Source organism: Microtus oregoni, unplaced genomic scaffold, assembly GCF_018167655.1.
Source record: "Microtus oregoni isolate MIOR12 unplaced genomic scaffold, Mior012 000117F_ref0000505, whole genome shotgun sequence".
Lineage (NCBI taxonomy): Eukaryota > Metazoa > Chordata > Mammalia > Rodentia > Cricetidae > Microtus > Microtus oregoni.
Genome location: NW_024544746.1, coordinates 1,866,250 through 1,880,521, shown reverse-complemented (window position 1 = coordinate 1,880,521; position 14,272 = coordinate 1,866,250). Strand labels below are relative to the sequence as shown.

Here is a 14,272-nt window from a genome sequence, read left to right as displayed (position 1 = left end):
CACGCCTTTAATCCCAGCATTCCCTGGCACTCGGGAGGCAGAAGCAGGGGGATCTCTGTGAATCTGAGGCCAGCCTGGTCTACAAAGTGAGTTCCAAGACTGCCAGTGCTACACACAGAGAGGTTATTGTGTATGACTTATGTGCATGCAGGTACAAATGTTTCAAAAGTAAAAGAGCTAGTAAAGTTACCTACCTCCAAGCCTATCTCAAGACATTTCTGCTGGACATGGTAGTGTGTGTGTGTGCATGCACGCTCACAATCACATGGGTAACTGGGAAACACCTTCAGGTTCTCTGCAGCAGCAGCAGTGCTCCTTAACTGTTGAGTTCTCTCCAGTTTTTGATGCACTTTGAGTACTAGCGCTGGTAAGGCTGAAGCAGAACTGGAGGTCAGAGGCCTTAACAAAACAACCTACTTGAGGGAGTAGGTCCTACAGTGACCCAGCACCCATCAATAGCATCACCTGTCCATAATGCCTACATCCAGGGTTGTGATGGGGCCACTGTACTGATCTTAGACAAAGCGGGGAAGCACTCGAGTCAAATAGCCTGTGTGGTGAGCAGTTATCCATCATTTCTGCCTTTCAGCGGGGGTAGTGGTGTCCTCTTGACCAAGGGACCCCAACAAGCTCACTATCCCTCCTGGGAGAATTTCAGCTCAGTTCCCTTGGCTCGGACACAGAAAGCAGAGGTGACAATGGGTAGTAAAATTTCAACTTTATTTAGCCAATGTGTTCAATTCCAATATTATGGTAGAAATGCCTCAAGAATGGGCGTTTGATTCAGTCCCAGAGTCCTTGGCTGACTCCCAGTCTGGGAATCAAGGGTCCCAGTTCTGCCTCCCACAGGCCACAGCCGTGCTGGAAGCAAATCCAGCAGCTAGAGTGATGTGCCCACAGCCGGCTGGTTGGTAGTCCTGACTTGAAGAGTGACAGCCGTCCAGGCCTGGCATGGGCCCAGCAGCCAGCCACACCGTCTCTTCCACACGTGAGGGACCCACCCTCTGACAGGATGCGTAAGTCCCATGGTTAACTGAAATCTACAAAAGCCATGCTGCCACGGCAACACTAGTGCAAGGTAGGCGGAGAGTGACTGTGTCCACACAGGTCCATCGCTCCCACAGAGGGCAGGAGTCTCAGGGAGGCCTTCCACAGTGGAACAGGTGAAAGATGACACTTGAAGGGGCAGCATAAACCTCTCTAACAGGAAGGATATTACCAGTGTGAGATCCCCAAATATTTTAGTGAGCACTTGGGACAAAAATCCACACATAAAAAAAAAAAATACATCACAATTTAAAAAAAAAAATCAAAACAAACAAAGAAACAAAAACACACCAAGACAGCTCTTTAAGATGGGCTGGCATGGAGAGAGATCCCTTTCAAAATTTAAAAGCAAAAGAGACAGGTTTAGGTGCACGTGTGTTGGATGGGTGTGGCTTCAGAAAGACTCCCTGGGTTCTGATGGCACTCCCTCCTTAGGTGAGGCTCAGGCTCCGGAGATGTGGGCTGAGGGGAGCACGGCCCCCGAGGTCTGGGCTCAGGCGTCCGTCTGCTCCTCCACTACAGCTCGTCCTTCACGGCTTTCTGATCGTCGTCCTCCTCCATGTCGGGCTCCAAAGCCTCTTCTAGGTCCACGTCCTGGATGGAGGAAGAAATCCCAGTTAGAGCACCAACGCTGCAGTGGACGGCCCCCTGTCTCCAGTAGTGGCTCTGGGCGAGGGGCTGAGTATGGTGATGCACGAGGCTTCAGCATAAGTCAAGACACAGCACAGCTTCCAGAGCCAGGAAGCCCAGCTAAGCTGCCATAACCTCCAACTGGGCATGGCTCTAGGAACCTGCAAAGTCGCAGACCTGCGGGACAACAGCTCCAGCACAAGGCCAAGCACTGCCTGCTGGCCACTTCCCCAGGCTCTGTGTTGTCTTCTACTCTACAGCTCCTTTGTACACCGCTTCCTGCTGCACCAGCCTCCTCAAGTTCCACCCTACCGAATCCTGACCTGCCCTCTGCTTCCCCCAAATTAGCAACATCAAGGCTGCCGGCCACAAACCGATCTGGAAAGCATAGAGCTCCTATGAACCAGCCCACGTCCAGTCTCCAGCCTAGGGCCAGAGAATCCCCACAGGAACTAACAAGTGTGTAGTACCCACAGAGCAAACACAAACCTAGCCAGTTCAAGTCCACGGAAGTGGGACTGAGAACCCTGTGGGACCGTTTTGAAAGGTACCTTTAAAATCTCTACTTTGGCTAAGTGGTGGTGGTACACACCTTTAATACTAGCACAGAGGAGGCAAAGACAGGCAGATCTCTGTGTGAGTTCAAGGCCAGCCTGGTGTACAGAGCAAGTTCCAGGGCAGTCAGGGCAACACAGAGAAACAACACCAAAACCAACCCCCTCTACGTTTTAAATGCCGTCTAAGCGGTGCAAATGGAGCATTTCCTTTACACCAAAGACAAAGTCTAAGTCCCTGGACCCAGGATACACACAGCTGTGTCAGGCACGTGACCACCGAAGCCTCCAAGGCAAAGCCTGAGCTGGCACCTCCCACAAGGACCCAGAGCTGACCACACTCACATCGTCGTCTCCTGCACCGTCCTGGCCACCACTCTCCAGGAATTTCTTGAAACCGTCTAGTGTCCGCTCACCGTTATAATCAATGACCTGTAGGAAATGAGAAGAGGGTAGAACTGGGCCCACCCCAGACAGCAGCTTCCCCTCCATGCACAACGGCAGGAGCTTCTGAGGACCTGCCTGCCCAAGGGCCCAGCTGAGCCCTGGTGGGAAGCGTACCGTTCTGTCTGCACTGGCTGGGAAGAACTTGAGGGTGGGAAAGCTGTGCACTTTGACGGCTTCCACCTCATTGGCTGTTGAGTCCATCTTGGCAATGACGATATTCTCATGGTCCTTGTAGGTCTCTCCCAGTTTATCCCAAATGGGGGCTAACTGCTTGCAGTGACCACACCAAGGAGCATCTGAAAGAGAGCAGTGCTGAAGGGCCATGGTGGACAGAGCCACCCACCAGTGTTCACAGTGTGTTCTCTAATCTGTAAGCCCGCCAGAGCCCTCACTTACAGAATTCAACAAAGACATTCTTCTTCTCATCAAAAGCAACTTCTTCAAAGTTCTTCCCAACAAGCACTTTGACTGGCTGTTTGTCCCAGTCTTCAGGCAGTTCCTGGCTCATCAGGTGAGGCTAGAGGGGAGAGAGAGAGTACAGTCAGGCACAGCTCTGCCCCAGTCCCCAACCCTGGATAGCTGAGACCCAAGCTGTCCCCCAGAAACCATCAGCGCCAATGCTGCCGGCAATGTGGTGAGAAAAGGCTGAGTCTCCAGGTAGATCAACTGAAATACAGATGTGTCCTGGTGCTTGAAGCTCACGTGGCTAGGCTAGCACACGAGGAGGGATTTATCCTAGGGCACATGACCATCACAGGCTCTAGGAATGTACGCTAATGTCTTCAGACTTTGAAGGCAGCACTGCAGGAAGCACAAGACACTAGATCCCAGGGGCAGAGGCTATCCTGCAAGGTCAGCTGTGTCACCACAGCCCAGGCTCAACTCCACACCTTGATCTTGCCCTCCAGGAAGCGGTGGCAAAATTCTGTGATCTTCTCAGCTGTCAGCTCATCCGACTCTGGTTTGTACTTGGTCATCTCTTCCTCCAGGGTAATAAGCCGCACAGCGGGACACTCCTCCTTCTTCAGGCCAAAGAACTCAAGGATGCGCTGGTTGTCAGTGTGGTCACTGTCGATGAAGATAAACAGGATCTTGGGGGAGAAAAGGCATATTCAGACGGAACCTGGACACATGCTCACACCCCTGGAACTGGCTTTGTACCCCGTGAGTCTGGGGCTGCCTCACCAGGGTAACAGGGCTAGGCCAGTGGACCCCCATGGTGCAGACCCTAATGGGCAAATGGGTAGTACTGCAGGAGACTAGGCAGGCCTCTTAGCATCTGGAAAAGCAGCCCACGTCCTGAGGTGGCTCACCTTGCCCTTGAAGCCCTCAGCTGCCTTCTTGAAGTTGCCCAGCTTGCCGTCGTAGTCAGACACACTCTTGGGCAGGAACAGCAGAATGTGGGTCTTGATTTCACCTCCAAAAATCTTTGGGGCTGTCTGTGGGACAAGCAACAATTACTAGGTTTGAGCCATGAGCTGTTCTCAGACCATTTTCCCAGGGGTTCCTCTAGAGAGGCCTCACCTGTTCAGTGAACTCGATGACCAAAGGCAGCTGATTGTGCTTGATGAAGTCTAGCAGCTTCTCCTTGGTGATCTCACCCTCAAAGTTGTTGCGGCCTTCATCAAACTACGGACAGAAAAGGGGCTGTGAGCTTTGCTGTGGTCAGCCAGCCTCAAAGGACAGACAATAACTGTACCCGATGGCCTAAACTGGACACAGTCACCACCGGAACCAGCGACAAGCCCACAAATGGCCGTCATGTTCACACCTCATGGTCCTTCCGCTGCTTTGACTGAACGGCACAGGCATGAGTTAATGCCGCCTCTGCAGGCAAGGGCAGCTGGCATCACTACAGAGACAGCATCTCCACAGAACACAGAGCTGAGAAAACAACCACTTCTGTTTCAGAAACAGTGGCTCACAAAACACGATCCTCCTAGGGACGAGCGGGAGTGGGGACCACACTGGTGACAGAGGAAACCAGACCTTCTAGGACATCTACTAGATAAAGCTACTTTGCAGAAAAACAAATGCTGGCTGGAGAGATGACTCCATGGATAAAAGCACTGGCTGTTGTTCCAGAGGAGCCGAGCTGAGTTCCTAGAATTGCCAATGGCAGCTCACAACTGACTCTAACTCCAATTCCAGGGATCACTGTTCTCTTCTGGCCTCCAAAGCAACAGGCACATACATGGTGGTGGATAAACATAAATGTAAGCTGAGGAGTGGTGCATACACACAGGTTGAAAGTCAGAGGGCAGCTGGCGGTGTCAGTCTGTCCGTCCACCATGTAGGCAGGTACTGGGGGATCAGACCTGGGTCATCAGGCTTTGGAGGAAACATCTGTGTGCTGAGCCATTCCGCGCCCACAGTGACTCACAACTGCTCCCGAGAGGCTCTGCAGCCCAAGCTCCCGATCCTCCCACCTCAGCCACATTTACTGGTGCCCATCTTCCATGGTGTCCCTAGTCTGCAGCAAAGGGTAAGGGGCTTGGAGGATGTGTCCAGAACAGACTGAAGGAACAGAAAGAACTCAGCTACCTCTCAATATAGGATATATACACCAGATATGGGAAGAGCTGGTGAACACAAACATCACTTAGTCTCTGAACTGCCCTGACCTGACATGGAAATTAAAGTTTCACATGAATGCTATACCTGATAACACAATGAACTTATCGATAGCCTATTGTGATTGACGTGAGACAGGTGTCTCCCTGTGCTGCCCCAGTCCTCTAAAGCTTCAGTCAGATGATTTCCCAGCCCAGCCTCTGCAGTAGATAGACAGTCACACATCACAAGCTCCACTGTAAAAAGAAAAACCCACTCCACGCCTTCATTCCCAGTAACACCTTAGGTCTACCTATCTCTTGTTTGGAGACAGAGTCTCTTCACATAGCACCAGCTGGCCTAGCACCCTCACCAATTCTCATGCCTTAGCCTCCACAGTGTTGGACTACAGGTGTGGGACACCTTGCTCTAACATAATACAAATGACAAATAGAATCCACACATACAAGCTCTTGGGATCCTTAACCATCAGCACCACCAGATTAAGGCATTCTGAGGTCACAAAGCAGAGACAGCGAACCACCTCCATAGCTTCGGGATGGGACAGCTTAGACCATCCAAGCCACGGCTTCATATACGGAGTGGACAAGAAACAAGTTCCGCGGAGAAAACGCTTTCTTAAAACTTTTCACCTTTAATCCCAGCACTCGGGAGGCAGAGGCAGGCGGATCTCTGTGAGTTCGAGACCAGCCTGGTCTACAGAGCGAGTTCCAGGACAGGCTCCAAAGCCACAGAGAAACCCTGTCTCAAAAAAAAAAAAAAAAACTTTTCAAGTGAAAATCCCACGAGTCCATCACTGCTCTGAGACTTCTGATGTGAGGTTCTGGGAATAAGTCACACCCACCCACCCTTTAGTATCTGTGTGGGCACATGGTGTTCCCCAACTCCTCCCATCCAAAATCCACATGCTAAGTCCCTTATGGAAAAGATCACAGCACCTGTGATCTGTCTACATCCTCTCTAGATGACTTTTGGTTTGTCTGAGACAGTGTTTTGGACAGCCTGGCTGTTCTAGAATTTAAATTTACTATGATCACCAGGCCTGCCTCAAGCTCAGAGATCCAGCTGCCTCTGCCTCTGGAGTACTAGGAATAAAGCCTGGCAGAAGACACTTTTTTTTTTTTTTTAAAGGCAGGGTTTCTTTGTGTAAACCAGAGTGGCCCCAAGCTCAAGAGATCAGAGATCCGCCTACCTCTGCCTCCTAAGTGTTGGGATTAACTGCTGGTGCCACCATTGTCTGATTGATGATGTAATTCTTAACAATGTAAATACTCTATGGTTTGTTGTTACACTGTATTGTTTAGGCAATGACAAAGGGGGGAAAAAGGCCTATTCATGTTAGATACAGTTATAACTCTTTGTATAATTTGTAGCCTTGGCTGACCTGGAACCTCTTACAAAGACTAGGCTGGTCTCAACTCCAGTGGTGGGATTAAAGTCCTACAGATGGTTGTGGTGGCATAGGCCTTTAATCCCAGCACTAGGTTAGCAGAGGCAGGCGGATCTCTGTGAGTTCGAGGCCAGCCTGGTCTACAGAGTAAGTTCCAGGACAGCCAGTGCTACACAGAGAAACCCTGTCTCAAAAAAATAACAAAAATAAACAACAACAAAAACCCTACCAGTGGGGAGGGGGAGGGATATGGGAGGCGGTGGAGGGGAAGAGGCAGAAATCTTTAATAAATAAAAAATAAATAAATAAAATAAAAAAAAACCCTACCAGTTTTTTTGGATTTGTTTTTTTGTTTGTTTCTTGAGACAGGGTTTATCCTGTGCTCCAGGCTGACCTCAAACTTGTGATCCTCCTGCCCCAGCATGCTGAGTGCTGGGATTACAGACTGTGCCACCATGTCCAGCTTATTCCCAACACTCTGAGCCAAGACAGTTGGATCCAAGGATGTGGTGGGCTGACTACCCATCTTTTCTTACTGGCCACCTTCTACTCTACGTCCTCAAAGTAACTTCAAGAGGAGGTGGGGGCTGGAGAGACGGCTTAGTGGTTATGAGCACACACTACTCTTTCAGGAGCATTGCGACACTCCAGGACCCACATCCTTCGGTTCACAGCTGCCTGTAACTCCAGTTCTAAGGGATCCAGAGCCCTCTCTTCTGTACTTGTATGCACACACCAGTACAGCTGGCATGTAAATACCCACATAATGAAAAACCTAAAAATCCAAGAAGATAAAGGAGGAGCAGATAGTCGGGGCCGGGGAAGGAGCCCAGAAGTGCTCTTCCCACAGGTTATAGGCCGGACTGAGGAAACTAGGTGAGCGTACTAGTCTTTAGTCTCCACCGGAGCCCACATGGTACAGGTGCCCATGCTGTCGTCCCCACACCAGCCGCAAAGGAGGGGACACTGAGCTGGCTAAGGCTCCAGCAGACTCTCCAGGTATGATGCGGAGTCACCATTACCAACAAGGCTCCTCCTGCAGCAGAACCATTCACTCCACCTCCTCCCACTGAAGGTTGCAAGAAAAACTGACTACCTGGGCTGGGCTGCTATCTTCTTGGCAGTGAGGTCACACAATTTCTTCAGTCTACTATGGTAAAACAGCTCCCTTCAATACCACTACAGCGCTGTCTCTGCTGTAAACAGCAGCCCCACCGGTCATGACAGACACTATACCACACCAGTGGCTCTGGCAGCCTTCCCTGGTCCCAGGGCTCTCTTCAGTCTAGGCTGTACGTAGTCTTCAAAGCGAGACAGAAAGTAAGCAGTAGCTGGCCTCATCCAGATGTAGCTGGTTGGCCTAGCCTCACTGGAAACTATCTGCCCCTACTAGTCTGTCTCAGATAGTTCCCTGGGGCAGACAGGAAAATCCAGTAGAACAGTAGGAAGCCAGCCTGGGCAACAGAGTAAGTCTATTAACTCAAAACAAGCAAGCAAACGAAAAAAACCTAAAACAAAACCAAATCATTGAGTGTGTTGGAACACGCCAGAGATCAGGAACTCAAGGGCAGCCTCGACTACACAGTTCAAAACAAGTCCGGGATACAGGACACCCTGCGTGCGCGTGTGCGTGCGTGCGTGTGTGTGTGTGTGTGTAGGGGAATCAAGGGCTGGGAGAGATGGCTCCGAGGTTAAGAGCACTGGCTGTTCTTCCAGAGGTCCTGAGTTCAATTCCCAGCAACCACATGGTGGCTCACAACCATCTATAAGATTTGGTGCCCTCTTCTGGTGTGCAGACATACATGCAGGCACTACATACATAATAAATAAATAAATCTTTAAAAAAAAAAAGTCTGTGTAACAGCCCTGGCTGCTATGAAACTCATTCTGTAGACCAGGCTGGCCTCAAACTCAAGAGATCCGCCTGCCTCTGCCTCCAGAGTGCTGGGATTAAAGGCGTGCGCCATTACAGGTGGGCTTTGGATGAAATTTTAAAACATCTGAAAGAGCTTTTGTTCTATCAAGACTTCACCCAGCACTTTCTCACTTCTCGAATCAGGCACTTAATTAAAATCTCCTGGGCAAATCTACCAAGACAACCAGGAATTGAGCAGCTCTTCTCCCCGAGTCTTCTAGTGGGCAAGGGTAGCAGCCAGGTGACGGTCTCCACAAAGGGCTAGAGAAGAGGCTGACAAAAGCACCGTTTGATAAGCTGAGGGCTGCGAGTTCATGGCTGTCTCAATGTCCGGCCCTCAGGACAGCTCTCATCTGTTCTTTACCTTCAAATGCCTTCACCTGCAATCTGGTGAAACCCTTTCAGAGACAGGAAACACAGCAACATGGTTCCAAACCAAGAGGACCCTCTCATCTATGCTCATCTTTCTTGAACAGGCTATCATTCTTTTTTTTTTTTTCAAAAAAATTTTTTAAGGGGCTGAAGAGATGGCTCAGAGGTTAAGAGCACTGCCTGCTCTTCCAAAGGTCCTGAGTTCAATTCCCGGCAACCACATGGTGGCTCACAGCCATCTGTAATGGGGTCTGGTGCCCTCTTCTGGCCTGCAGGCATACACACAGACAGAATATTGTGTACATAATTATGGGTGCCCAGACAGCACCCCGACTCTCGGGTAAGACAAAGCTCAGAGTCTGCTGCGTCCCTGTAACAGGAAGACATGGCAACGACACTTGGTGTCTACAGAAAAACTGACAACAGGATTGGGATCTGAAGGTGTTCAAGTGGGAGGTCTGCCAGGGGTGGAGCCAGACCCATAGCTAAGGCTCCAGAGCTCTTGTCTAGGCTGAGGAAAAAGTCCCGACAATAGGTTCCTTGGTACCATGGATATAATTAATGTCACTAGACTGGGAACTTAACAATGATATTTAGGGCTAGAGAGATGGTTCAGTGGTTAAGAGCACTGGCTGCTCTTCCAGAGGACCTGAGTTCAATTCCCAGCACCCACATAGTTCACACTTGTCTAAAGCTCCAGTCCCAGTGGATGGATCCAACACCCTCAGACATACATACCGGCAAATGCACATAAAATTAAAAATAAATTTTAAGGTTTTTTTTATTTATTATGTATACAATATTCTGTCTGTGTGTATGTCTGCAGGCCAGAAGAGGGCACCAGACCTCATTCCAGATGGTTGTGAGCCACCATGTGGCTGCCGGGAATTGAACTCAGGACCTTTGGAAGAGCAGGCAATGCTCTTAACCACTGAGCCATCTCTCCAGCCCCTAAATTTTAAGTTTTTAAAAGTGATCTTTAAGCTGGGCGGTGCAGGGCCTTTAATCCCAGCACTCGGGAGGCAGCACAAAGGAGGCGGATCTGCTCGAGGCCAGCCTGGTCTACAATGTGAGTGCCAGAACAGCCAGAGTTATTACACAGAGAAACTCTTGTGTCGAAAAACAAACAAAAAAGATTTCCAGGTCAGGCACCTGGCTCAGACCAGATCTATAGTCTCAGCACTTGAAAGTTGCCATGAATTACAGACCACCCTGGCTATACGAGTTTCTGGTCAGCCAGCGCTACAGGTAAGACCCTATCTTAAAGAGAGGGAAGACAGGAAAAGAGAGGGAGGGAGGGAGGGAGGGAGAGTGAATGGTTCCAACAGTCACCTTGGTCAGATCTTGCCATAATCACCCCCTTATATTGTTCAGGAGGCCTAGTGTGTTGGCTGTCACAGGAAGCTGGTCCAGAGGCCACAGTATGAAGTGGCTGCCACAGTCTAACTCCAAAAAGAAGCAGCAGAGACCCTTGATCACTATCCATCCCATCAGCCAGCTTGGTCCTTCCCAACATAAGCAGGCAACACCACCCCCTGCAGACCAACACCTGAACTGCCCGGGCACAGCTGCCCAAGGTGACTCACCTTCTTAAAGAGGACCACTCCATCCTTGCCCAGTTGGTACTTGGAGAACACACCACTGTTGGACGTGATTCCGAAAGGTATGTCATCCACAGCCTCGGCTGCCAGCAAGAACTGCTTGGCAGAGTCTGACTCTACGTCCTAGAGAGGAAGCGAAGCAGAGGTGACCACACACCCAACCCTGAGCAGAGCTCCTGAGGAGCAGCAGCGGAGTGCCGCCCGAGCGCTGGGACCCTCCCTCTGTAAGGTCCCTCTGCAAGCTCTACCTTGAAGAAACCGATGACGGCCACCTCGCTGGAGTCCACCAAGGACTCCGCAGCCGCAGTGTCAGACAGGGTTGTGGCAGCAGGGCCTGTTCGCTTCTTCAGCCAGTTCACAATGTCGTCAGCTTCCCTGCCAGCTGCGCCCCAAACAAATGCAAGTTCTTGTGAGACAGGGTATCGCCCACCCTACCGGGTCATCTCTTCTGAGCTGTGCCCAGTAGGCTCAAGACAGGCCAGCCCATTCCTAGAGCAAGACACTCTCCTACAGAACACTGGCTACAGCCTCTGAATTCCAGAAGCTACTGCGGTGCCTGTCAAGAAAGGTGTGCACACATCTGGAAAGCAGGGCTAGCCCACCAGCTGCTTCTCCCCAGTCTGCTTGCATTTTCCAAATTTCCTGAAGTGCCAGAGTTCCTTTGTTCAGTTTCCGCTCCACACCGGGTTACACCCTGGGGATGTGGTTAGCCAACCCTAGTGCAAGCTCTGCCACCCCTGAAACAGGCTCAACTTGACCCCAACACTTGGGTGGGCCAGGAGTTCCTGTCTGGCCCTACCCAATTCTCAGATGGGTAAGAACTGGAAAGATATGGAGTGCTTGACTGACACGGTGAGGAGAAAGAAGGTCTGCTTCTTCCTTGAGGTAGAGCCTGACAGGTGATGCTCTCCTCCTGGACTGGTCACTTGGACTAATTAAGACCGGTCTGTACATTGGATCTACCATGACTCTGGGTGTTCCACTACTACCTGGCTAAAAACAAAATTTTTGAATGTGGGGGCTGGAGAGATGACTCAATTGTTAAGAACACTTGCTGAAGCCAGGTGTAGTGGCTCACGCCTTTAAACCCAGCATTTGGGATCCCAGATCTCTGCGTTCCAGGACAGCCAGTGCTAAACCAAGAAACCGTGTCTCAAAAAACAAAACAAAAAAGAACATTTGCTGCTCTTCAGTACCCACAATGGGTGGCCCACAACTCCAGTTCCAGGAATCCAACACCCTCTTCTGACACAGAACGCACAAGATACAATAAATAGTGTTTCTGGAGCCTGTGCACGCACATACAATAAAACGTCGCCATGCCCAGTTTATTCAGGGGTGGGGACTGTATCCAGGTCTTCATACACACTATGCAAGAACTCTCCCAAATGAGCTGCGTACTTTTCAGGTGGGGTCTTACTCTGCAGATCTGGATGGCTTGGCACCCAAACTAGACTGGCCTCAAACTTGCGAGACAGTCCTGCCTCTGCCTCCCAGGCGCAGGCCACAGGCATGAGCAAAGTTCTGGACCACGAACTTTCTACCCCGATAGTGAACTCAAGTAGAGACCACAGACAGCCGAGGAAAGTGACCAGAGTGGCTGACACTGACCAGTACAAGGTTGCTCAAAGGATTTTACAGGACAGGGTAAGCTGCTTTCACGCCGCCCAGCGTGTGGCTTGAGTGGCTATTCCAGGAAACTGGCTTTGGAGACCCAAGTTGTCTTTCGCGGGCAGTAACTAATGAATTGCCTACGTGAAGGCCCAGCCGCTATGAAAATAGCTTTTTAGCAGTGGCTGGGCGACAACTGGAAGCTTTGATTTGTAGGCTGTCACCAACGACTCGGATGTTGAGTCTGTGAAAGGGTCCCAAAGGGAACTGCAGCGAATGCTTGGCCAGGTATTGGCACACACTGTGAGCGATGTCTACGAAGCAGCCGGAGTGCCATGCCTACACTATCTGGAAGCACTATTTTCTGTGAGGACCAATAGCCCAAAGCCCCGTGCATTCAGAGAGGCACTCGCCTCCCTCCCCTCATTGGTCAATCCTAAGATAAGCCTCAGCCAACATGCCACTCTGAGGTCATCACAGATGTGACACTCTTCCTGTCAGGTACTCCAAAAAGGGAACTTTCTTCCCATGGCCCTCAGATGCCAGAGTTGATATGGAACCCAGCTACCAACAGGGTCCCCCCCAAGCCTCTGCGAAGGTTCCCGGCCACTAAGACACACTTCTGGCTAGCTCCCCAAGCCTACGCAGTCAGGGTTCCCCCAAGCCTCTGCGAAGGTTCCCGACCACTAAGACATACTTCTGGCTTAGCTCCCCAAGCCTACGCAATCATTGGAGGGCAGCGCTAGGGTCACACCTGTGTATTCCTTAGGGGAGGCTGTGTCTCCATTCTTGAAGAACTTGATTGTAGGATAGCCACGGACGCCATACTGCTGAGCCAGGTCAGACTCTTCCGTGGCATCCACCTTCGCTAGTCGAATCTCAGAACCTTCCGCCTTCAGTTTCGCGGCAGCTTTGGCATACTCAGGGGCCAGGGCTTTGCAGTGGCCACACCATGGGGCATCTGAGAAGGAAAGCAGGACACTGGAAGGCAGTCCTTGACCCAGGTCTATTGCTCCCCTTTCTACTTTGTACCTCCCTTTCATAAAAACCTTATCAGCACACCAAGATAACCCCTCTTAACGCAGACAGGAGACTAAGCTGATAGCTGGTGCTCTTGGGCAATATCAGGACAGAGGCCATGAGTGACAACTCCAACCCCTACTTTGCCCTGTGACCACCAACATGGCAAAATAATCCTGACTTGTAACTTCCCATTGTCTCCAGCAATCAGGGTCAATGTATCCCTCGGATTTCCCATTAAGAATGCAGGGAAGGTTAAAAGGTTGCTGGCCCAGCACTATCCCTAGCAAGAACGAGCCCAGATGCCTATCAGAATCTGCTCTTTCTAGTGTGGGAACGTGACAATCTGTCAAAGCAACCTGGCAGCTGTGCTGGAGTTCACACACTTGTAAAGAGAAGTAAGGCTTAAGACCTGGCCTACTTCCCAGTGAGGAGGCGAGGGCGAGCTACACGGAGGGTGGGCATAGTAAACAGGGCTGGACCTGTTCAATCGGCATTGCTACTGCTCACACAGCCCATCCTGTTCTTCCCAGCTAACAGACGGATCGGGCCATGCAGACGTCGGGCACAGACATCTTCCTGATCCTAAGCCACTCAGCCACCTTCCAAGAGCCCTGAACACAACGATTTCCACTTTGGGTGGGAAGGATGCTCTCTGGAAGACTTGGAAGCAGAGAAGCTGACAGTAGGTGCTCCCAGCGAGGTCCAGTCCGGGACCCGCCAGCCTGTGCTCCCCGGGACAAGCCGGGAACTACGGACCACCGCACCGGGTGCCGTCAAGCGCGGCCCTGAGCTGCGGTCCGTGGACCAGGGGCCCTGCCCGCCCGGGCCCGCGGCTCACTCACAGAACTCCACCAGCAGGTAGTTGTGCGCCGCCAGCGCCTCTGCGAAGTTGCTCTTCTTCAGCACCAGGACGTTGTCCTCCTCCTCCGGGGCGTCGGCGCCCACCCTGGCCACCCAGGCCAGGGCCAGGCACAGCAGAGAACGGCTCAGCATGTCGGACGTCGGCAGCGGGCGGGGCGGTTAGGTTGGCGCCGCCGGGACAGCCAAAGCGACGAGAGCGCGCGTAGGTCCAGACCTCGCCTTTATAAATCCTGGGCCGGGGACGCGC

General features: G+C 51.4%; 1 protein-coding gene across 1 annotated transcript; it reads right to left on the bottom strand.

The window, feature by feature from the left end:
* Positions 1 to 703: 703 nt before the first annotated feature.
* LOC121444116 (protein disulfide-isomerase) lies at positions 704 to 14,272 on the bottom strand. Its single transcript, XM_041645897.1, has 11 exons — positions 14,007 to 14,272; positions 12,896 to 13,102; positions 10,779 to 10,912; positions 10,516 to 10,653; positions 4,203 to 4,307; positions 3,992 to 4,117; positions 3,569 to 3,769; positions 3,075 to 3,195; positions 2,793 to 2,974; positions 2,577 to 2,663; positions 704 to 1,641 (listed from the first exon to the last, which is right to left on the bottom strand). The coding sequence occupies exons 1-11, from the start codon at positions 14,155 to 14,157 to the stop codon at positions 1,564 to 1,566; spliced, it is 1,530 nt and encodes a 509-aa protein (XP_041501831.1). The 5' UTR covers positions 14,158 to 14,272; the 3' UTR covers positions 704 to 1,563.